This window comes from Phytophthora parasitica, assembly GCF_000247585.1.
Source record: "Phytophthora parasitica INRA-310 unplaced genomic scaffold supercont2.11, whole genome shotgun sequence".
Lineage (NCBI taxonomy): Eukaryota > Oomycota > Peronosporomycetes > Peronosporales > Peronosporaceae > Phytophthora > Phytophthora nicotianae.
This window is the reverse complement of record NW_008648997.1, coordinates 795,038-817,880: the sequence shown is the minus strand read 5'-3', so window position 1 is coordinate 817,880 and position 22,843 is coordinate 795,038. Positions and strand designations below refer to the sequence as shown.

General features: G+C 47.7%; 14 protein-coding genes across 15 annotated transcripts; 7 read left to right on the top strand and 7 right to left on the bottom strand.

Annotated features, from left to right (window-relative positions):
- Window positions 1–19: 19 nt before the first annotated feature.
- PPTG_07241 lies at window positions 20–947 on the top strand. Of its 2 annotated transcripts, XM_008901407.1 has the most exons (3): window positions 20–90; window positions 149–416; window positions 490–947. In XM_008901407.1, exons 2-3 carry the CDS (start codon window positions 191–193, stop codon window positions 612–614), a joined length of 351 nt encoding a protein of 116 aa, XP_008899655.1. In that variant the 5' UTR covers window positions 20–90; window positions 149–190; the 3' UTR covers window positions 615–947. The 2 variants fall into 2 exon arrangements, with proteins under 2 accessions (XP_008899655.1, XP_008899654.1); XM_008901406.1 differs by having other exon boundaries at window positions 20–416.
- PPTG_07240 (hypothetical protein) lies at window positions 863–2,806 on the bottom strand. Its single transcript, XM_008901405.1, has one exon. It carries the CDS (start codon window positions 2,785–2,787, stop codon window positions 964–966), a length of 1,824 nt encoding a protein of 607 aa, XP_008899653.1. The 5' UTR covers window positions 2,788–2,806; the 3' UTR covers window positions 863–963.
- An 87-nt stretch (window positions 2,807–2,893) lies between these two features.
- On the bottom strand, window positions 2,894–4,107 carry PPTG_07239 (hypothetical protein). The gene has a single exon (XM_008901404.1). It carries the CDS (start codon window positions 4,081–4,083, stop codon window positions 2,920–2,922), a length of 1,164 nt encoding a protein of 387 aa, XP_008899652.1. The 5' UTR covers window positions 4,084–4,107; the 3' UTR covers window positions 2,894–2,919.
- Window positions 4,108–4,310: 203 nt separating this feature from the next.
- Window positions 4,311–5,266, top strand: PPTG_07238 (hypothetical protein). The gene has a single exon (XM_008901403.1). The coding sequence runs from the start codon at window positions 4,482–4,484 to the stop codon at window positions 5,160–5,162; it is 681 nt and encodes a 226-aa protein (XP_008899651.1). The 5' UTR covers window positions 4,311–4,481; the 3' UTR covers window positions 5,163–5,266.
- Window positions 5,180–5,791, bottom strand: PPTG_07237 (hypothetical protein). The gene has a single exon (XM_008901402.1). The coding sequence runs from the start codon at window positions 5,727–5,729 to the stop codon at window positions 5,319–5,321; it is 411 nt and encodes a 136-aa protein (XP_008899650.1). The 5' UTR covers window positions 5,730–5,791; the 3' UTR covers window positions 5,180–5,318.
- Window positions 5,792–5,880: 89 nt separating this feature from the next.
- Window positions 5,881–7,041, top strand: PPTG_07236 (hypothetical protein). The gene has a single exon (XM_008901401.1). It carries the CDS (start codon window positions 5,923–5,925, stop codon window positions 6,814–6,816), a length of 894 nt encoding a protein of 297 aa, XP_008899649.1. The 5' UTR covers window positions 5,881–5,922; the 3' UTR covers window positions 6,817–7,041.
- On the bottom strand, window positions 6,789–7,436 carry PPTG_07235 (hypothetical protein). Its single transcript, XM_008901400.1, has one exon. It carries the CDS (start codon window positions 7,408–7,410, stop codon window positions 6,835–6,837), a length of 576 nt encoding a protein of 191 aa, XP_008899648.1. The 5' UTR covers window positions 7,411–7,436; the 3' UTR covers window positions 6,789–6,834.
- An 85-nt stretch (window positions 7,437–7,521) lies between these two features.
- On the top strand, window positions 7,522–8,153 carry PPTG_07234 (hypothetical protein). The gene is made up of 3 exons (XM_008901399.1): window positions 7,522–7,561; window positions 7,713–7,908; window positions 7,977–8,153. Exons 1-3 carry the CDS (start codon window positions 7,559–7,561, stop codon window positions 8,057–8,059), a joined length of 282 nt encoding a protein of 93 aa, XP_008899647.1. The 5' UTR covers window positions 7,522–7,558; the 3' UTR covers window positions 8,060–8,153.
- PPTG_07233 (hypothetical protein) lies at window positions 8,141–8,900 on the bottom strand (the record flags this gene model as incomplete). Its single annotated transcript, XM_008901398.1, has 1 exon — window positions 8,141–8,900. The coding sequence occupies exon 1, from the start codon at window positions 8,867–8,869 to the stop codon at window positions 8,141–8,143; it is 729 nt and encodes a 242-aa protein (XP_008899646.1). The 5' UTR covers window positions 8,870–8,900.
- Window positions 8,901–9,078: 178 nt separating this feature from the next.
- Window positions 9,079–11,257, top strand: PPTG_07232 (hypothetical protein). Its single transcript, XM_008901397.1, has one exon. It carries the CDS (start codon window positions 9,142–9,144, stop codon window positions 11,128–11,130), a length of 1,989 nt encoding a protein of 662 aa, XP_008899645.1. The 5' UTR covers window positions 9,079–9,141; the 3' UTR covers window positions 11,131–11,257.
- Window positions 11,258–11,599: 342 nt separating this feature from the next.
- PPTG_07231 (hypothetical protein) lies at window positions 11,600–12,645 on the top strand. Its single transcript, XM_008901396.1, has one exon. It carries the CDS (start codon window positions 11,773–11,775, stop codon window positions 12,592–12,594), a length of 822 nt encoding a protein of 273 aa, XP_008899644.1. The 5' UTR covers window positions 11,600–11,772; the 3' UTR covers window positions 12,595–12,645.
- Window positions 12,646–14,850: 2,205 nt separating this feature from the next.
- Window positions 14,851–15,559, bottom strand: PPTG_22052 (hypothetical protein; the record flags this gene model as incomplete). The annotated part of the gene is made up of 3 exons (XM_008901659.1): window positions 14,851–14,908; window positions 14,942–15,018; window positions 15,536–15,559. 3 exons carry the CDS (start codon window positions 15,557–15,559, stop codon window positions 14,851–14,853), a joined length of 159 nt encoding a protein of 52 aa, XP_008899907.1.
- A 1,477-nt stretch (window positions 15,560–17,036) lies between these two features.
- Window positions 17,037–17,894, top strand: PPTG_22051 (hypothetical protein; the record flags this gene model as incomplete). Its single annotated transcript, XM_008901658.1, has 2 exons — window positions 17,037–17,190; window positions 17,887–17,894. The coding sequence occupies 2 exons, from the start codon at window positions 17,037–17,039 to the stop codon at window positions 17,892–17,894; spliced, it is 162 nt and encodes a 53-aa protein (XP_008899906.1).
- Window positions 17,895–21,562: 3,668 nt separating this feature from the next.
- PPTG_07230 (hypothetical protein) lies at window positions 21,563–21,889 on the bottom strand (the record flags this gene model as incomplete). The annotated part of the gene is made up of 1 exon (XM_008901395.1): window positions 21,563–21,889. One exon carries the CDS (start codon window positions 21,887–21,889, stop codon window positions 21,563–21,565), a length of 327 nt encoding a protein of 108 aa, XP_008899643.1.
- Window positions 21,890–22,843: the final 954 nt, after the last annotated feature.

Genomic DNA, 22,843 nt, shown 5'->3' with positions numbered 1-22,843 from the left:
CGAGACAAAAACTGGAGCATACTACAGCTCGTACTTAGTGTGTCCAGCCACGCGTCACATGTCGAACTCTATCTGCTGAAAGTCCACCGGGTACGCACGCCCTGCTTCGCTATCGCTGTCCTCATCTAACCGTTCTCGCTCTTCGCAGCGTGGTCCTCTATCGATCGTAGACAGACACACACACACAGCCATGGCCAAGAAGACGACAGACGCAGGCGTGGGCTCCATCCTAGGCGACCTGTGCGCCAAGTACGACAAGACCACACCCAAGAAGATCAAACTCATCGACGGCTTCCTGGCCTACGTGCTGGCCACCGGCGTGCTCCAATTTATCTATTGCCTGCTGGTCGGCAACTTCCCGTTCAACTCGTTCCTCGCCGGCTTCGTCTGCACCGTCGGCGTCTTCGTACTGGCCGGTGCGTGCGTCCACTATCCCCCACTCTGTAACGAGTACTCTAATTGCTGACGTTTTAAAACTGTCGTTGCCAGTGTCACTGCGGATGCAGATCAACCCGGAGAACAACTTTGGCGATCGCACGGAGCAGCGCGCGTTTGCCGACTACCTCTTCTGCAACATCATCCTCTTCCTCGTGGTGTTCAACTTCATGGGCTAAGCCAGTACAGGAGTGCGTGGAGGATACACATACACAAGCCGGGAGTCTACTCTCGAGTTTTGCGTGAAAGAGATAACATAATTGCTGAGCGAGGATGACGTTGCATTAACCTATAGCTCCCCTTACTGCTTGTCACTACCTGGATCTGCTTACCGTATCACTTCCATGGCACTTCCATTTAATGGAAATGCATGTAAATTTTACAGCCTCATTAAGGTGTCGCCAGCGAGTTACTGTAACGAATAGCATGGTCAAGTTGAAGTGAGCTCTGACGCAGGCACATATGTTACAAGTATTAAGCAATGTCTACTACACTGTGTACATGCTGCTACTGTATCTGTTTTCTCCTTCACAGAGTGAACCACGTTTCGCTACAGAATGCAAAGACATGGGTCCATAGCGCCACAGGTAACTTATGAGTTCTAGCGGATGCCATAAGCGTCGTCATCACGGCACGGCGAAACCTGGGCGGATAGTAAGCGTGACTGAAAGTGCTCCACTGCCTCGTTGAATTCACCAAAATCAGTGCAAAAGTCCCGTGTTCGCTTGGAGCCGAAGCAGCTTCCTTCTCAACATTCGCCCAAGATCCTCTAACCACAGCACCGTCACTACTCATTGTAGCACTGTAAGTGTACATGCCCACTTCATGCTTCACCACATACTGCTGTCCATACGTAATACACGAGGGATTCCAGCGTCCAAATACGGGACTTATCTGGTGAAAAATGCGCTCTTTACACTTGCCAAGAAGCTTCCCACCGGGCCGTAACTGTAACTGGAGATCGAACGCGTACTCGTACCCCTCAGCGTCTGTAGCACATCCAGACAACGTGTACTCGCCAGTAGTAAACGCACGGATTGCATCGTCGTCTTCTATCTCGATAGCATTAGCAGCATTGCTGCCCGCTTCGGGGATAGTGTTCTGATCAGAGGGTTCTGACATACTGTAATCGGATACAGTAACGTTAGAGTTCTCTAACTTCTCCGTCTTGGTAGAGACCGGCGTAAAATCCACTTTAACGAGCTCTAATTCGAACTCTCCGCGACCTCCTTCGTATCCTTCAGCATGTCCCTCGTCCACATTGTGCCATTTACCACTCAAAGTCTCGCGTCTCTTACCGTTAGCGTTGGTTTTAGCGTCTTCAATTACTACAGCTCCAGAGTATCGGAAGTAACCCACAGCTTCACGAACATGATACTCGAGCACGTAAGCCACTCGATTAGCCTGCCAGCGTCCTTTCAATGGGCAAACCTGTGGCTGTACCACTTCTCGAGACGTTCCACGCAGTGTACCATCCGGTAGCAGACGTAGTGTGACTAGACATTCATCTTTGACCGTCGTCATGACTGGACGCCCTCTTCGTCCATTCCTCTGTCTCGGCACAACCGCTGCAGCTACAGATGGCGTGTCATACGTCGTAAAACCTTTAAATTCATACTTTCCAGGTCGCAAAGGATACAGCAGTGAAGGTGGTCTAGACTGCATCATGGCTGCCTCTTTCTCTGCCTCCTCGGCTTCTTGTTGACGTTGATACCATTGCACTGGCTGCAATTGAAACACTTGGTGCTCGTCTGACGTTTCCTCTTTAATATGATCCGATCCCGTATCGCTTGTCGACGCTGTTGATGACAATTCCAGTAACTTTCGACCACCGAAAAACCTCCACGTGCCTACTGCGGGCGCATTCGGTGCCACTGGGACGTGTAAATGGCACGTGAGTGTGTGTCTGTCCACGTGGTTGAGTCTCTTAGTGATCTCAAAGGCGCAGCAATACTCCGCTGCTGTGGTATCGTCGCAACTGACGGTCCTGGAACAGGACACGACCGCCTCTTCGGGTGGAACGACCTGTGCGTTGCCCACAATGTGCGCTATGACGATGCCGTCCGGGTGGTCTGCAACTACGCGACGTTTGCGCTTCTTCCCGTTGGCTAAAGATCGCGAGCTGGGCTGCTTCTGACGGACTTCGCCGTACAATGCGCCGTCCGACTCGATGTGCAGATGGATGCGACTCTTCTCGGATAAAAAGCCGCCCACACAGCCATCGTAGACGCGCTCCAGTGGTTTTATTGATACCATAGACGTCTCGTTGACTTGGTGTCGAGAGGAGAAACTCTCGATATTAGTGGGGAAGGAGCTCTTGCTGCTCGAACCACTGCACCACGTCCCCTCCATTATTGTACGAATGGGTAAGACGGACAGTCGTAATGCAGCGATATGATTCGTTGAAATTTTATGAGAAGAAACATGGGATTGGATAAAAATAAAAAACATACCCAAATGGCTAGATACATAAAACATGGCGCTTCACGGCACATTTGTGAACTCGTTATCACTGTGTTTGCTCTCACTAGCTGCTAGAGAATTCTGCAGGTCACTACGGAACCAATTGTACCTACAATACGACACTATAGAGCTCCATAAATGGCTGGGCAGGATTTCATCTCGATGTGACGCAAGCAGCAGGAGCTTCACGCACTCCCTGAACGCCGCTGGGTAGTCCTTATGATATGCTTCACTCCAGACGCGAACAGCCTTAACCAGATGAAACTCTAAGATGCCACGTTCAGCCTGACTTGTTCGTGCGTCGAGATTGCCTCCAAGCACTCGCAGCTCGGAGTTCTGCCAAGTACCCTGCAAACCTGATCGAAATGGGGTGCCAAAGTAGATATAGGTGTGCTTATTGCCATGCATCTCGTACTCCAACAGGTAGTTCAATCCGCTTCGAGTCCACATCCCAGCAAGTGGACATTCTTGAGTAAATGGCAGCTCTCGAGAGGTACCAGACATCATTCCATTGGGCTGTAGAGTGAGGTTTATAGCGCATTCGTATACAAATGTGTTCTCTGCGATCGTGATGCCCTGTAATTCGTAGTGTCCAGGAGTCAAGGGGTGCAATGGATTGTCCAGTGCCTCTAATCTGTGTGCTATAGGCTGCAATACAAACTCCTGCGCGTCGTCCACGTTCTCTCGGATATCCACAAAACGTCCTGACAAGCCTTGCTGTCGTGTAAGGCGAGCGATACACTTGACGATCTGAGACCACATGCCCTGTGCGCCTCGACCCCATTGCACGATCTTAAAGTGAACCATATAGCACATCGGTTGTGTATCCATTTGTCCTTCAGGCGGTCTTTCAGCCAATGCACGTCCGTCGTATGCAAGCAGTTTGGCGACGGTCTCTTCTTCTTCCTCTTCTGGGTCTTCTGTAATGGATTCTCTTGCATTTTGGTATTCTTCCTCTTCCATTACATCGTCGATGTCTTCAATGGTTCCTCGTACGGAAGTCTCGTCATGATCGATTGCAACTGGTGGTTGTTCTAGAATGGATGGAGCGGTTGAGACTGGTTTGATGTCAACGCGAAGGCTGCTGTCGCTGTGGATTCTAAATACGAAGCGGTGGGCTTCACGTAAGAAGGAAAAGCTGCCTTCGCACTCGAAAATCTCCACCACGTCCGCATTGCCTGCCATCGTATTAGACAAAGCTGCTCGTTCTTGGGTGTCACTACTTGAGCGGTGATTCGCTGAAACTCGTTGATGCATGATTGGTGGAAAATATCTTGCCATCCAACGCCCATTTTCGTTAAAAAAAAACCTGGGTTGCTTAAGAGTTTCCCAAAACAACCCTTTTTGTGTTTTTTGAAATAGTTTTTGAATTTTTAACGGACAGCTGTCTATTTTTAGCAAAAGATACCAATGTTGAAGGGTCGGAACAGCGGCGATTCACGGCCGACGGTTGCTAGAAGCAAGCGCTCATGGGATCTTTCACGCTGCAATTTGGAGCAGTACTTGTTGCTGCTCATTGTGCTACACTGCACCAACAGACCACAGCAATCGGTGATACCTAAAGAGGCTCTGAAGACGACGCCATGGTGGGGGTGTCCAAAGTGGCGTTCTTCTACATTGGAACGCTGGCACTACTGACCTTGCCGGAGGACGTAAACGCCTACTGCCCTAACGGCTGCAACGCACAGGGAACATGCGGCAAGAACGACAAGTGCACGTGCTACGAGCGACAGGATCAGGAGACCGAAAGCATCAAATACCCGGCCTTCAAAGGCGCCGATTGCTCGCTACGTACGTGTCCGTTCGGCGACGCGTGGGTTCAAGTGCCTACCGCGACGAATACCGCGCATTCATTGGTCGAATGCTCGAACCGTGGGCTTTGCGACTACGGCACGGGTCACTGCGTGTGTTTCGCAGGGTATGAAGGCAAGGCCTGCGAGCGAACGGAGTGTCCGAACAACTGCAACGGGCGCGGCATTTGCCTCACTCTTGCAGCTATTATTGCTGGCAGACCCACCCCGCCAGGAACGTATGCTGCATGGGACGCCAGTAAGCACATGGGCTGCTTCTGTGACCAGGGATACCGCGGACCCGACTGTTCTCTCAAGGAATGTCCTAGTGGCGACGACGTGTTGCTCGCCTTTGGCCAAAAGCAAGGACGCGACTGTGGAGGCCGAGGCAAGTGCAACTACGAGTCGGGAGAGTGCGAGTGCTTCCCGGGTTACTACGGCACGGCGTGCGATTCACAGACTACCGTCAACTAAGACGAGGAACCGGTAACTCTAGGCAATGGCTGCATTTGACTTCCTCAAATACATGCTCTTTCAAAACGCTATTTTCCTCAATAAAGCGTTGCATATAAAAGATGGTGTGTATGTACGTACGTGTATAGATTCCTGTCCTCCTTAGTCTACCTGCATCTACTCGATAATGAGCTCGTCGATGCTCCAGTCCTCGAACGAGTTGTCGGGCAGGTACCGGCGGATGATGATGGGGATTTTACGCTCGCGCAGCTCCTTCATGGCGATCTTGAGCGGGTCTGTCTCGCCCTCAATGTCCACCATAACTGGAGCGTTCATGGAGATCTGTAGTGCACGCGTTCCTAGCACACGAGCGCGTTCGTACTTGGTCATATAGCGCGTGGTGATGCGGTGGGCGTTGGGTTGCTTGTGGGACTCGTCCAGCACCTGCACCTTGTTATCCTGGTCTCCAGCGTCGTCTCCGCCCTCGTACATGTCCTCAGCCGGGACTTCCTCCTCCAGCTCCTCCTCCGGGACCTCCTCGTCGTCCATATCGCGGTGGCCCGCGTCGTCATACTCCATGTCGTCCATCTTGCCTCAGATTGCCAAATAATTGCACCGCTTCCATTCAAGTGAAAAAGTGGCTACATTTGTAATAACGCACTACAGTTACAGCCAATAGAAATAAACGAATAAACATATTTTTTTCAACGAATCATAATCTACCATTTCTTCTTTTCAGCCACTAGTGAAGAAGAACGCTATTCGCAAGGAGGGCGCGAGTATGGCGGACCTGGATGACGAGTTCGCACGCTTCGAGGCGGAGATCCAGTCCCTGGAGCAGAGTAACACATCAGACGACAAGCAGACCGAAGCCAAGGTTGAGGATGTCCAGCCTCCATCGAAAAAAGTCAAGACAAAGCCCGAGATCGTCATGGCTAAGCCTCAGATCTACATGGCTCCACCGCGTCCAGCTCCAGTAAAGAAAGCTGAAGACAGCGCAGAGATAGACGACGGACGACCGCGAATGCTCAACACACTGGAAGATGTGGCTGCACATCGAGGAGCTCTCAGCGGGTTCCCAGTCGGCACCACGGGGGAACTCGCAGCCACCGCATCGAAGAGTTTAACCTCTTCCAGCTATAGATCGATGCAGCCTCGTGTGGATATGGAGACGGGCTGTGTGCTGCCTATGGAAGAGCAGCAGATGATGAACAGACAGCAGAGTGTATATTCGTACGACCCTAAGCGAACAGCAGCCAGTATCGCTGCAAAGGATGGCGCAAAGAAACCCAAGCGACATCTGCGACTTGCAGGCGGTCAAGTGTGGGAGGACTCGACACTGGAAGAGTGGCCGGACAATGATTTCCGGCTATTCTGCGGCGATCTGGGCAACGAGGTGAGCGACGAGCTGCTAGCGCATAGTTTCTCCCAATACAATTCGTTCCAGCGCGCTCGAGTGGTACGGGACAAGTTGACACACAAGTCCCGTGGATACGGGTTTGTTAGTTTTGCCGACCCGTTCGACTGCGCCAAAGCTCTGCGTGAAATGAACGGGAAGTATATTGGCAACCGACCTGTGAAACTTAGTAAAAGCAAGTGGGAGGAGCGCAACATCGACGTGGCCAAGAAGAAGATGCGCAAGCGGAAGCGGGACAAGCACCATCTGTTTAACTGAGTTCCGGGTGTATACATGTCAATAGATGGCTTTATCATTGAGCATCAAGGCAATATCTTCTTCTTTGGCTGCAATCTCTTCACGTAGAGCGAGACGTTTCGCTCGCAGCTCCTCCATCTTGTCTCGAACGTCTCGAATCTTGGCGTTATTCAGATCGATGTTGTCTTCTAGTCGAGTTAGAACTTGAGGTAAAATAGTCGTGACCATTTCCTTGGTTTGTGTCCATCTAGCATACTCCTGTTCACGTAACAAGCTCTCGATAGGGAGAGATTCTGTTGCTCCATCCTCTAAAGATCTTAACATTTCTTCGCAGTTTTCAAGGCGCTGCACAATGGCGTCGTGTTGCTGGTCACACTTTTGCTTTGTGTAGTCCAATAGCTCCAATGCTGAGCCTAATTCTGCTTCTTGAAGCACGATCGACTCCATTTGATGCATCAAATTGTCGCGCATCACACGAAATGATGCCAGACGATCGCCACGCTTCTTTCCCTGCTTCACTGACGGGTTTTCGTCGCCCATCGACTGCAACAACTGCTGCAACTCCAACCAATTCTCGTCCCGTGGCACCACCAAGCATCCCTTCACCTTCTTCATGCTTGCTTCTTGTTGCTGCTGTTGTCGTTTATTTATAATTGTAGCCATCTCTCGTTGAAGTTTTGTATACAATGTATACATCACTTCATGTGGTCCACATTTCTATTAAACTTTTGATCACATTTCTGTTCAGAAATCTCGACTCAAAATGGTACTGCATGCTCTCCTAGTGAATGTTCACATCGCTTTATCTCTGCGTCTAGGCATCCGCACCCCACAGACCCACCCTCAATACATTCGTCAATCGATCTTGTATATCTAACCGGAATCTCCGTCTCTGAATCCGTTTGTACGCCACGCAGGATGCCGGGGCTTTGAGAACTGTTAACGGACAGACCGGGACGCTTGTGCTGGATATCAACGGCCAAGTGTTGTCCGCTACGGGTGAACTACGAGGAACCTCCGGGGAGATCGCAGCAGAAACCATCTACTCAATGCTGCAGGACTCAAGCAGCGTGCTGGACGCCAGTCAAAAGGAGGAGCTACAGCGCATGACCAGTACGTTTAAGTGCTCGAGCAAGTTAGTGAGGATATTAACATCGTTTTGTGTGGTAAACTGTCTATAGTTACCTTCCCGACGTACGACTACGTCGTAACGCTGGATGCCGAGCAGGTCTACGTGGTCAAGCGTAGCTCAGTCCAGGATTAAGGAAAATACACTTGGAGATGAATTCACGTAATTTAACGTTTTTATATCATAAAATGTATTAAACACGATGTCAGTTGAAGGCTAGTCTTCCAACGCCAGCTTTTCTTTAAGCAGTTGTTTGTATCTTTGTTCGCGTTCTTGAAGCTCTTGCTGTTGCTGACGACGCCGATACTCTTCTTTCTCCTGGTGACGACGCTTTTCCGCGTTGCGAGCGGCCAGGAGGTCCGTTTTACGGTGAGAATTAGTCTTTTCGAGGTCCAGCAGCGCCTTCAGTCGCTTCTCTTCGTCGATAATAGCTCGCTTCTCGCGACGCAGCAGCTCTAGATCTGATGTCTCTGTAAGAGCCTTCAAGATCACCTCGCTCTTGGCTTCTTTGGCTCGTCGCTCGAGCTCTCGCTCACGACGAGCACGCTCCATCATTCGAAGCCGATGCTCCTCATCGAGCCGCTCGTTGTCGGCTACGAGGTTCACGTGAAACGGGGAGCGCGCCATCCTCTGCGTCCACTTCTCCAAATGTTGTCGACGTGCACGTATCTTGTTAAGTCGACGAGTACGTTCTTCCTGCTCCAGTGCCAACTTCACCTGGTCTCGCTCCATGTATTTCTTGGACTGGATAGCGGCCGAGTCTGAGTACAGCATAGGGCCATCATCGAACGATGTAGTAGAGCGAGAGGTTGAAGACGCTGAGCGACTTAGTGGTCGACGTCTTTGATTCTGTTGTCTTTCATCGTCTTCGTAACCTTCACTACGAGCGTAGCCATCTTCAGCTCCATAACTTTCTTCTCTTTGCTGTTCGTCATCGAATCTCATCGCCTGTGCGAATCGCTCTTCTACTAATGCAAGACATACGTTAAATACTAACCGGACAATGGTAAAGCAGCATCATAGCGTACCGAGTTCCTCCTGCTTCGCTGGCATGCCCTCGCGCGTCTTTAAATGCCCAACAGCTTCAATATATCACACATGGCTACATGTTTCTAAATAAAAAAACAGTTTCTATTTTTAAAACTGTGATGTGTCCCACACCACTTCTATAAAATTCAAAGAGTCGCGATCCAGTCAAGCATTCGCACTCTGCAGCAATGGTAGCAGGTGTTCAAGGCGCGAAATCTCGCGCTACAGGCACATCCAGCGACAACCAAGACATTCCAGATGAAGCTGAGATGAGTGCACTGTTCGAGGCGGCCATGCGGCAGCAACAACGCAGTGCGGAGCCCAAGGTGACGCCCGAAGAGCAGACCAGGTTCTTGTCGGCCATGAAAGACCCCGAGTTCCGGTCTCTCTTAAACGAGTACATGCAGGAGATTTCAGATCCTCGTAACCGCGAAGAAACTGAACGGTATTTGTCCCAACTCGAGAGCGAGCAGAAGGTTCCGACCGATAAACAATTGATAAAACCCACACCAGGCTTCGTGGTTAAGACCAAGTGGGATAATACCCACAAGATCTTCATTAATGTATGCAGCAGTGACAAGATGCAGCCACCTTCGAGCACTCGAGTGACTTCTGGTCAACAGGGAACGTCCTGGAACTTGCCCTACTCTTTAGGACCCGAGAGACTCGAGCCAGACAAAGGAGGAGCTAGTGTACCCACTTTCGACGTGTGCTTCCATCCAAGAGTTGTTGAATTCTCAATGACTAGAGCAGATTACAGACGTATGGTCATTAGTACGTCTCTGGATGCCGTTGAGCCGATAATGAGAGAGTCAAGACGCAAGCCAAGCGCCCTATTAACAAGGAACTGCCATGTTCTCAAAGGTGTGGTCTACAAGTCTGGGGTCCCTGTTACCATGTGTTTACGGAAAGAACGAGAAGGTTCAGAGTCTTTTACAACAAAGAAGAAAACAGAGAGTCAAGGTACTAAAGAGACGAGCAATGATGGAGACAAGAAGAGGCCGCTTGAGACGGTAAAACGTGTGGAAAACAACGCTGATAAATCGGTTTTGAGCCAATTGACGCATGTAGAAGAGACGGAGAAGAGCTCTGCATTGATGAAGGAAGTGTCAAGTGTCCAGCTTGATACAAAGCAACAGTCTGACAAGAAGAAGATGGAGTATCAACTTATTTATCGTGGAAAATTTGAGCTTCTCCACCACATGCAAGCAGATCCAGACAAGAAGGTTCCTGAGGATCGTTATCGTCCCAAAGAGCTCGTCGTTGAGATAAACTTCCCCCTGTCTTCAAGTGCCAAAGGTCTGGACTTGGATGTAAGCGAGAAGATGTTGCGTCTGTCGGCTAGCCCTAATGTGCCTGGTAACTATGAGCCATTGGAGTTAACTCTCCCCTTTCCAGTGATTGAGGATAAGGGAAGTGCCAAGTTTGACCGCAAAAAGCACAAACTCGTAGTCACTTTACCCATTCAACCTCCACCTAAGCTGAAGCGACAGCCGGTGTCTTTGATCGTTCAGGATGATGAAGAAGAAGAGGATTTGAGTGAGAGTGAGGTTGAGATGCCAGAAACCACTGAAGTGCACGTGCCGAAGCCGAAGAAAGAGAGCAATGACGAGTTCCGTATGCTTAGAGAGACAGCATTAATGGTAGAAAATGACCCACAGATAGTGGCACACAAGCGACGAAGCCAAACCCCTGCGGTGACGGAGCCAGCGGCTATCAAGGACGAAATGTACGACGACTTGCCGCCACTTGAGAGCTGTGATGAAGAAGAAGAGACCGTGACTGACTCGGTAGCTGAGAGCTCCAAGGTTGTGATTAAACCGCCTTTCGAGACGCATGGCACGCCGATGTGTTTGTCCTACATTGTGAATGTGGCAGGGATTGACTCGGCGAGTGTGAAACTTTCGTTTCCATCGACGTCGTCGTTGTGTCTGGAGTTCTCTGACAATGAGAAGAAGGTGTATGCATTGGAGGTTGCAGTGCTTCCAGTTGATATCGATCCGTCTACTGCTGAGGTTAACGTGGCCAGTGAGAACATGGTGGTTATCCTTCAGAAGAACAATGGGGTCTCAGATGCTGACTTGGCTCAGAAAGCCATGCAACCCGATGCACCCGCACCACCAGCTCCAGTTACTGCGGCAAGATTCCAGAACCAACTCCTCTATGAGCTGGATTAAGACTCGGACGAATGCAAGACAAATATATTCAATCTGTACTTTATGTACTGCATAGACTGTAGTATACACATTTTATTTTTTATAAGCGTTACTTAGGCACTTCCAGACACCAGTCTGCCTTCCATAGGATACTAGTAGTTGTACTTAACAAATCCTGTTCTTTATTGGTGCATGGCTCACTCAGAATGCCACTGTTGCTCCCCACCCACCCTGACCCAGAGGGCCTAGAGAAGCTATCGGTGTTTGGTCAATACTGCCATGTCTGGCAGAGTCAGCGGTGTAGATGAAAGTTCCCACGAAATTCGAGAAGGTTTACAGCTCCATAAGTAAATATTGTAGTGACGCCAGTGTTGTCACCGTATCAATCATGCATCTAGCCTGATCTCTCGATGTGCGCTGCCCTTGCTTTGAACTCGTTCACGCCCTGTTTTCGCGTCGTGTTGACTTGCATCTAAACATTTCGTTATGATGAAGCCACATGAGACAGACCGCATGATGAAAAACTGAAGTTGACCTCGCTCTTCCTCGCCAGTCGCTCCTTTTGTCGTTTTCTAGAAGCGCTCAGTTAACAATTTGCCATCAAACACTCAACTGCTCCTACTTGGTACAAGCTTCACTGCTTACAAATACGCTTGATGTACAATGGTTGACAGCACGGTTCTCCTCGTCGTCCGCATCTTCGCCGCCTTCGGTGCGTTGGCGTTAATCTGCAGTCCGTCCATCCTGATGCGTCAAATTCACAAGCAGAAGCACGTCGGCGTCGCCTCCGTTATCCCTCTCGTCATGCTCGCTATCAACTCCCACGTCTGGATGATGTACGGCTATCTGGGCGAAAACTACTTCCCCATCTTCAGTTGTTACACGTTCGGCGACCTCGCAGCATTAACCTACGTCGCAATCTACTGGCGATACACAACCGAGCACAGATACGTCGCTAGAGTCATTGCCGTAGCGTTGATAGTGATCATTATCCTGTCGATCTATGCTATCCTCGGCGGTTTTGGCTACACTGGTCAAATACGAGCACAAGTGGCCAAGACTATGGGATACATCGGCGACGCGACGGCCGTGTGTCTGTACGCAGCGCCGATGGAGAAGCTGTTCCAAGTGCTTAAACATAAGTCTGCTGCCTTCATTAATGCGCACATGGTGATGGCCAGTCTGGCCAACAACATCATGTGGTTCACGTACGGCACGCTGACAGCCAACTGGATCATTATCGCGCCCAACATCCTCTTTATCGCACTCAACTCGTCCACGCTGGTACTGTGCATTGTGTTCAACCCCAAGACACACCCGCTGCACGAAAGCTTCTTCGCTCACGACGATACTCCGATCGAAGTATCCGTCGAACTGTCACCGAAAAATGGTAGTAAAGTACCCAACATCCCGAGTCCAGAATACAAGGCAATGCAATCACCTTTAGAACCACTGCGTATCCACCTAGATATTAATACAAGCTAAGTTATGCTTTAGGGATTAAATCAATGTTTAATTTACCGTTTTCATCTCCCACCGTGTGTTCATTGCAGTAGGCGAACGCGTTTTTTTTAGTGACTACCTCGAAACTTTTCACGAACATCCTCGTATCCATACACTTTGTAGATAATAAGCAACTGTTTGCAACAACAATAGTGTAGACCTCTTATCTGACAGTACGAGTTAAGAAGACTAGGATATCCATGTATGCGGCGAAGCGTCGTATTTTTAACTACATTTATGTAAGTGTGATACTTTGTAGTTGTAACTTTGACACTGGTAAATTCAAGCAATGCGATGGCAGAGCAGCGTACACAAAAGATTGCAAATGCACACAAAATTACACGAATAGATCGTCCCAGGGAGAACAGCGAGATGGTAAGCTCTTGGTAGATCAAACATCGATTAAGGAAATTCAATTGTTGAAACATTTCTATTAGTGCTTGCAGAAATGCCAAGAACTTGGTTTGAGATACGCATGGTGGCTGCAACGGTAATAGCAAAACCATGGAATTCTGCAGCCTCCTCTAACGTTAGGGCGCTAGTGTTTACATGACTCGGAGCTGAACGGCACGTTCACCCCGTCTCTCATTTATTCCAATCGCAACTCGAAATTCTTGTAGTGGGCCAAGATGGTTTCAATGTCCTCAGGTTCCTTTTTGAGCTCTTTCATTGCCTTTTTGATTCTTTTTTCCGAATATCCCATTTGCTTCCAAACCGCGAGTGTCTCGGAACGTTTAACCGCGTCGGTTAGAATGGTGTCGTAAAGCTGCACATTATTCAACACCTTCGCTTTGATTTTTTTGCGGTCGACTCCATCAAGCTTGCCTCCAGAGAACAAACCACGAATACTAAAACCTCTATCTTCGTCAGTATTATCGGCGTCATCAACTTCGTGAGTGCGAAGCGTTCTCCTGGAGTATGGAAGAACTCTCCCAGGCGCACTCGGGGTGGTCGCTTCGTTAACGTCCGCACTTGGAAACAGTGCGCTGCCACCGTCGAGCAAAATAGCAGCAGATGCTAAGAACAAGACGAGCGAGAGTCTCATGTGTTTGAAAAACTGCTTGAGGGTTGCGAGGAAAATTGAGGAATGACACCTCAATTGTTGATTGATAGCCATTTCATCTTCAAATTACATCTTTGAATGAATGGGTATCATAGATCGACGGTCCTCTCTCTATTTTAATTATGTGAATACCAAGAGACGGAAATAGTGTGCGCCTGCCATAATCAGTTGGGTCTAGTATCTATTATCCCTAATACTAATAATCCGCTAAACAACTGATATTAACCGAACATCTTATCAACATTTAAGTTCTCTGGTTTATGGTTATATCTTCAACGAATACTTTATCTGAGCCACTCTTGGTTCAAGCGTTCTTCGAGCGACATACATGAAACTATACTATGGAATCTAGGTTTTCAGCATGAAGTATACACCCCGACCCTGTGGGCCTCTGGTCATGCTGCAACTGTGGTACTATACGAACTCAAACATCTTTATTGCCTATTTACAAAGTAATTATCGCATCTACTTGTAATTTGATGCAGACGATCCCTTACGGTTTGCGAAATTGCCCACAATCTATATAATTTCTCGAGAAAAAAACGCAATGCTGGCATGGATACATCTGGAAATGTATCCTACCTTGTGTGCTCGGAAAACATGTATTAGTTTTTCTACGTTCTTTTTTTTTATTAAGGCGTTCTCTCTCCAAAGGATTTGTAGAATTTGGTGCGCGAACAACGATGACATGCGATATATATTGCAAAAAAATGAAAGTCCTCAATGCTCGCACCAAAAGCTACAGTAATACGATGCAATCAGTTTCGATGTGACGATTCTGAATGTTGGTGGGCCAATGTTGGTACAGGCTACTGTTCTTCAATGTTTCTTGGAATTCACTTTTCAATTGGATCATTTTAAGTGTAAGGCTATGCATCTCGAGTACTATTGTCACTAAGAAATCGCCTCGTGATATTGGACTTGTATTTATTCATCAATGACTTCACTAGCGACGACGTCGTACAAGAGCTACAAAAACACTGAGTTGAATTGAAGTGTTGCGGTTATGTTGGCCTCGAGTTTGTATGTACACAACGTAATCCAGATTGAAAAACTTTTCCCACTCATTCGTCCCACAACTCCAGAAGAGTTGACTCCCACTCGAATCGAGATATATTGTCAGCATAGACATCTCGCTTTAACGGATCGTACCGGTGGATTTGCTTGCTTAGAAATTAAAGCGTCATATTGGCAATCGGCCCCTTCGACTCCTTCACGCACTTGCGCAAATCCCTGATCGTGTAAACACCACTTCAAGTTAGCAACCTCTTCTTCGCTTCTTTGATATCACTCAGATTTTTCACACTGTCCTTGTCGTACGAGTGCTTCAGTGGGATTGTTTGCTGTTGGAAACTTGAGGCGTCTGCTGGAGGAGCTACGAAGGTTAACGTTCCCTGATACTGTTTCACCCAATCCAACAGTCCTGGCTATTTCGAAAAGCTTGACAGTCCTTCGTCGGTTACTGGAAGAAACTCTCCAACCATTATCTTAAACAGCAACAGTTGAGGCGGCGAAGTCGAGTTATAGAACGCGTCGATCGCCACGACTCTCTCAAAGTTGCGACGTAATAACCGTCACGCACCAGATTAACAACAGCGAAATTACTGCCGAAGCGGAAGATATCACTTGACGCCTAAAAATTCGTAGCCATCTTCGACTCACTATCGCCAAGTACGAGCACTTTAATTTTACATCCCAGTAGGATTTTTATGTGAACACCTGCCTCAAGCAATGACCCACGGATGAAAAGCCATGCATTCACCTGCAACCACGCCAAAGACGTGGAAGCGCTCCTGCACTAGATAAGCAACCAATCTTAGTAGCGATGTTTTAATGACCAAGTTGGTAATGGTTTCTTACCTTGAAAGATTCATAAGAAGCCATGCATACGTACTACGGTTTAGCGATATAGGAAAGCGGAAAAAGGTATTTACATTTGCACTGGATATGGTTCGTATCGCAGTCAGATATATCGAATAATTGAAGTGTGACTGGTTCCAAAATTCTCATCTTTAAATTAAAATATTCTTACGGACAAAACACTCGCAACTAACCCAAGAGCAGCAAGCATACATTGTAGAATCCCCTAAAAAGTAGGTGGGTAACTGGTTTTTACATGAACTTGGATCGGAATAATTTTCAGTGCGTAGTATATACTTTTTTGCCTGCTTTACACCGTGGGTCGTTGCATTTAGGTTTGTGTAGCACTCTGGTCGATAGGGGGCTTGGTAAATCCAGTGGTTTTGTGTTCGCTTTCTTTGTCTTGTTTCCTACTCCTATCAGCAAGTTTACCTATACAAATAGACAACCACGAAGCACACGCATCACCATTGTCTCTCAATGCGTTTACTAGGGCATACCCAAACGCGTGAACAGACTATCTTTGACGAAGAGGCTTGGCGAAGACGCTTGGCTTACATCTTTATATCAATTTGGTGATGATTCTCGAATACTGACACCGCATGTTGGCAACGCTTTTCACCGATGCATTTCAGTAAAATATGCAAAGTACTGGTTTGAAAGGTCCATGCTATTAATAACTGTAAGATATGTTTACGTTTCGTGCACGTACCTTGAAAATTACAACAAACCAACCAAAGTCCAATGTCACTGTAAGATGTTTACGTTATGTGCATTAATAAGACGGCTAAGATCTTCTCACACATCTTGATAAGAAGATCTTATCTGTGCGCATGTGTTTGCTCTATTTATGTTAGGTTGCTCCCAACTTGGGCGCTCCTTAGTTACTCCCCCGTATACAACATGATAACCACTGCTTATTGTGTGTAACCGTCATCGACGCTAAGTCGTAGCAGGTTGTAGACCTGATCTACCTTCTTTCCCTCGTTTAACCAGTTTTGTAGTTGTGTGTGCGCCACCATCTCAGCAACTCTATGCGCACTCCGGTCTGCCTTTGCAGCAATTCGCAGGTTATAATAGCTAGAGCATCTTCGTTATAATTAGCCTTCAACTTGAGCAGCAACAGATCATATGGGTCCTCCTTCCAAGCCTAGTAAAGTAGGAGATCCAGGTATGCACCAAATGGGTTCTTCAAATAGTGTCTTCGGCCGTGTTCAGCTTCAATAGCTTGTAGACATCGTCCGCCGTTTCCCCGTCGTGAGCTGTCCATCTGCAAGGTTTCAAATTGTTTGTCTACGCTCCTCGTCTTGGGGGCATTTTGTGTTTCAATTTGAAGTTTGGTCAGTGATAACACCGACGGACAGAATGCAACGGTCAGCAAAACCAAACGTAAACAGGCGCGTGCGTGCAGCAGCACGCGCAAATCGTTTTTATTAGCCAATCAAATCATTGAAAACGCCGCATTGCACGGCAGCTAAATCTGAACCAGTCAGTCGCTAAAATGGAGGCAGCCCCCGACCCCCCGTCAGAGCCACCACCGCCGCCAGAAGAGCTCGCCATCGAGGGCCTCCTCGATGAGGTTTTCTCCGCCCCCAAGCAGCGTCGAATGCACTACTCAATGAAGCAAAAACGGGATGTTCTGCTCGCTACACTAGGTTTAGGTACCCGCGTGGCTGCTAGAGTCCAAAAAAATCCCTCGCAGGACGCTAGAATCGTGGCGGGAGAAAGAAGACATCTTCGCGTTTAGAGGCAGTGAGAAAACGCTGTACCGGGCGCCTGGCCGCCCCGAGATCACCCCATTCAAGGTCGAGCTAGTAGTATTCATGAAAGACAAGAGACGCGAGTCGCTGCCTCTCAGCCACTACCAAAAAACGCAACTTCGGTCTGCCAGCCCCTTGATGTTGGTATCATGGGGCCGTTGAAGGCTAAGCTGAAGGCTCTGTGGCTATTTGAGAGCACTACTGCAACGACAGCTAAGGAAAAACACCTTGCTACGATCAAACGTGCAATTTCCGCGTGGGAATCTATCGCAGCGGACACAGCCACAAGTGCGTTCAACAAGGCTCTCAAAACCAACTTTTAGTGCAAAATACACTTTCTCCTAATTTTGCCTAAAACTGTTTTTTTTAATTCTTACATAAAAAAGAGACAACTGCTATTGCCCTGTTGTTGCACAAACGGGAAAGTGACCGTTGCATTCTGTCCGTCGGTGTAATCGCCGTAATGAGCTCTCAGTGTTGAAAACATCGTCGCTTTACCCATTTTTAGGTCCGTCTCGTAGGCGTTGGTCACAGTCTTTTTCGTACGTGTAATACCGCATTAAATGTATGGATGCTGACTGACCTTTATAGATAGTTAAATTTTGTGTTGCCTGGAGTGATACTATTAAACTACGAACGGTGCAATGTGTGGTTGTCCTGGCTATCATTTGGGATGATCATAAGAGGTGGTTAATATTAGCATACTATCGCAGCATTAATCTACACTAATTCCACTTCCTTTATTTTTTTTCTTGTACATCTAAATATTCACGTACGACGACGATTTCAAATTACATGTTTGGTAGACAATATGTGACAGAAAATTTTTAGGTTGAACTAAAACCCGCGTAAAACGTCCGACTCCGGTTATGAGGCAGCCCAACAGAACGGTACAACGGATCAGTTCGCTGGTGAGCTCATTCGCTTGGACTGCAAACGGAAACCTTGAGGGGGCCATCAACTGACAACCCGCTCGGGTTTGGTACGGCTACGCTTCTCGCACCCACTCACACCGCCTTGTTTTGGATCAACTTTAACATCTCAGTTCACACTGAAAGAATTTGAAGTTCAAGTAATTAGCACAGTTATGGTACATGTAGACGATCGGTTTAATTGGTTGGCCACAGAGTGATTGCTGAGCTAACTGTAAATACTGGAAGTGAGAATCCTGCTGGCAAATACTCCCCCCCCCCCTTCATCCTGGTATTGATCCTCAACTGTGTTGCAGTCGTGCACCACCAATTCGGCACCGGTATCAGTCGATACCCTGCCAGATTTTATGATTACGCGAATCGGATGCGCAATTACCTTTGCCCATCACCACCCTAGCGATTAAACTCAACGGTTTCCCCCTCCTCGGGGAGGGGTAACACGCCGCATCGATCTGATTTTAAATTTTGGAGCGGACGTCTTCATACAAATAAACACTTTATTTTTTTACCGCCAAAGACAATGGGACATCGCCCTTCCTCCTACATGTCGCTAACTCTAGCACAAAAGCAGTCTTTGTGCGTGAAGTACAAGTCAGATTCTCACTCAGAACTTGCTCGTTCTACAAGGGTGTTCCTTACACACCGGTCGACGTTTACTCCGCCATGAAGTGGTTGTCTGAAGGCTGGAACAACATATCTGCAAAGACTATTAGAAATTGTTGGTGCCACACAGGCATCGTCTCCAAAATTAAACATAAATTTTCTACTGAACTAACAAAATAAATATCAGTGCACCAGATTTGCGTTTATTTTATGCTATACGTTGTGCACTTATGCCCTGGCACTGTTGATATGGTCCGCCCTGCCGAATTGGAGGTGCACAACTGTATGTGATGTGCACCAGACTTATTCTTGTCGCCTTATGGCCACTGCGAACTCGGAAATCTGGGCATGGATTGGTAGGACATGGCAATGTATCCCATATTTACAAAGTTTAAGTATCGCTATTGTACATTAATAGACACGGCATATTTTAAGATATGCATCGTGCGACCCCGAATTTAATAGTAGTAGGAATAAATACATGCATGTGCATTCGTAGCGACCAGTCGTTGTCTCATTGTAATCTTAAAGGCAGACATTTTAAGGTATCTAGACAAAAAGTGGAAGGGAACAAGAATGGCGACATCCGAACAAGACTATTCGCTTGTGATAGAAGTGGAAACCCAAAGAATACTCGTCACCTTCGAGAAGAGGATCGTGTTAGAACGATGCGTGGGTCGAAACGAATCGGATGTCCCATGCGTATCAAGATTGTGGCAGTCGACGAGAACAATACTGAAGGCCCATGGAAATTGCACACACCCGCAATGGAAGCATTAAGCACAATCATTCAACGTCTTTAGACGTTCGAGTACACGTTGGTCATAGACAACGCAGCACGCAGCAAAGCACAGCGCCTGAAGTGTCGACGGTGAACGATTTCATTTTTTACCAAACGGCAGCAGGTGCTCCCGTTTCGAAGGTTTACGCAACTCTCTTACTGACGCACACTAGCTCGCTCTTCATTCTCAAGGACATTGCCAACGTAAAGGACGCTAAGCGAAGAAACCTACTAGCAACTGACACAGCAATTGAAGTTCTTTTTCGCAAGCTGACTGAACATGGCTTCCACTTCAAGTATGAGGTCAATAAGGATTCGCGACGTCTTAAGTACCTGTTGTTGGCGCACCCAGACACCTTGAAACTTGCCCAACACTACAAGGGTGTAGTAGTTGTTGACTGTATGTACAAAACGTACAAGCACAATTGGCCTTTATGCATAATCATTGTCCTCACCGGGCTCAACAAGGTACTCCCGCTCGCTCAGTGCTGGTTACCCGGAGAAGCTGAGCCTAATTACACATGGGCATTCACTCAACTTAAGTCACTACTCAGAAACAAATTTATCCCCTTACCCCGGCTATTTGCAACAGATCGAGACCTGGCGTGTATGAATGCAAGTGATACCGTATTTCCTGGTGTACCCAAGATATTGTGCCGCTGGCATGTCAACCGCAATGTTCTTGCACGTGTTCAAGACGATCTTGGGACTGTGCGACTCTCTCATCCTGGTCCAAATGGAGAGATGAAACAAAACTCAGTAGAGACCGACGTCTTCATGGCGAAGTATTATGAGGCGATCGCTTCGGAAACCACAACAGAGTTTGAACAACATTGTACTGCTCTTCGCAATCTAAGCAGTGTTACCGCAGATTACTTAGAGCGTATCTGGTGGAAATACAAAACCCGGATCGTCAAATGCTGGACGGACCGATACGCGCACTTTGGATGTCACGACACGTCGACGGTAGAAGGAACCCACGCTAAGATAAAACGATGGCTCGAAACGTCAAAAGGGGATCTGCTAACCGTGTTTGTGAAACTTTTACCCTGGTGGAGCGCTGCGGCCAAGGCGATCAGCTACCAGTCTACAAAAGATGCTACAATACCACCACACAGACTGCGTTATGATCAGTATTCAGCAGTGGTCCGGTTGATCTCAACGTATGCTCTCACCGAGACGGGCAAACTCTGGAAAGCAGCTCGAAATCTTGTTACTAGTGGAGGCGAACGAACCCAATGTTCAGGTATATTTCGGCGGACGCATGGCAGGCCATGCATTCATGAATTAGTGGATATTTATGAGTCAAATGGACAGCTGAAGATCATACCTGAGCACTTCGATAGACATTGGTGGGTGCTTTCAAATGATACACGCTTACAGTTTCGGGTTCTAGAACCGGTCACCTTGAACAACAAGCGCGGATCGGCCTACCATCAAAGGCCTCATATTGCTGGATATGGATCAAGCAGCACTCGTCGATAGCCGTCGTGGTTCGAGAGAGACAACCGAGCAAGCAACGAAGATCCACCCATTTTTTTCTTTTCAAGCGCTTCTTGAGGAAGATAATACCAACAGTACAGTTCATCTACCGCCGCGATCATGGGGTTACGCACGCCTTAATTCATTTCATTAATGTAGTAGACCTGGAAAAAAGTAATATAACTACATATAATAATAATACCACCGGGAGGAATCGAACCTGTTATGAAGTGCACACGCGATGGCAAATTGTAGAATGAGATTTAGTTATTGACTCTAGCTAGCTGCAGCCGTACTCTGTTGTATCCTGCCTACAAACTAATTATTGACAAATTCAGTCCTGCATTCTAATTGGCTCAAAATGACGTGGTTTGCTGTTTTTCGACAATGTCAATTGACGTATGAAGTGTTTGACGAATCATGTATTGTGTACACAAATACGTCACATGACCTCCTTTTGAAAAGAGGTCTACTTGATTGGACAGTTCGGTGCGATATGGCCCACAGCCTTGCATCGGTGGCAAGTGGCCGTCTTCTCCCAGTCCGAAGAGGCTTGAGCCGGGCGTTGCAGCCCATGGTCGAAGCGTAGTGCCAGCTGAATGGTCTCTTCCAAAGTAGCTGGATGGTGTTCACTGAGATGGTTGTTTGTCTCTTTACGGAGGCCTTGTTGGAAATAGAACCGCATTTCTAATGCTGAGATGGGCATTGGACATTGTATGAGAATGTCCTGAAAGGCGTCGATGTAGTCATGTAGTGTGCCCATCTGCGTCAACTTGCACAGCTTCTCACGGAGCATGTATTCGTTATTAGGGGGAGGGAGAGCTTGCGAAGAGCGTGCTTGAATGTGGACCACGAACAGACTATGTTCGCCCGTTCGCAATTCGCTACGAACTGGCGATACCAGTTCATAGGGGTAGGTGCCAGATGGTACGAAATCATCGTGACAAACGATGGTGATTCCTCCACCATCAGAGGATGGTAGTCAGCATAGTATTGTTCGATCGTAAAGAACCACAGCTCGAGGTCCTCACTCAACGTTCCATGATACTTGGGCGGCTCGGCTTTTCTAGCCGCTGGAGGCTTGGACGTGAGGGTCTCGAAGCGAGCATTTTGAGCAGCTATTTGCTGACTGATATGCTCTTGGAGGCGTGACTGCTACTGCGAAAAAACTGCAGCATTTCGCCGAAGGCTTGAGGGGTAGGGATACTGGATCCGTCCATGACGATGTAGGAGAAACTCGAAGGTTTTGATCTTGACGCGAAGGTCTTGGACAGCGCGAAGGCTTGGACAAAGTCGACAAGTGCTACTATGTTATGAAGTGCACACGCGATGGCAAATTGTAGAATGAGATTTAGTTATTGACTCTAGCTAGCTGCAGCCGTACTCTGTTGTATCCTGCCTACAAACTAATTATTGACAAATTCAGTCCTGCATTCTAATTGGCTCAAAATGACGTGGTTTGCTGTTTTTCGACAATGTCAATTGACGTATGAAGTGTTTGACGAATCATGTATTGTGTACACAAATACGTCACAGAACCCCCTTCTTCCCTTACGGGAGCTTTTCCATTAAGCTACGGTGGTGCGCTAAAGACATAAACATAACAATTTCCAGTTAGTATATACGTCTCCATAGGCATAGGTTCAAAGTGCGTAGATTACCTTCAATTGTCTGACGGGGAATTAACGGCATGCCGCGACAACCCTCTTAGGACAAAAGTCCCCGCTCAAATGAGCTAGCTTAAAGGAAA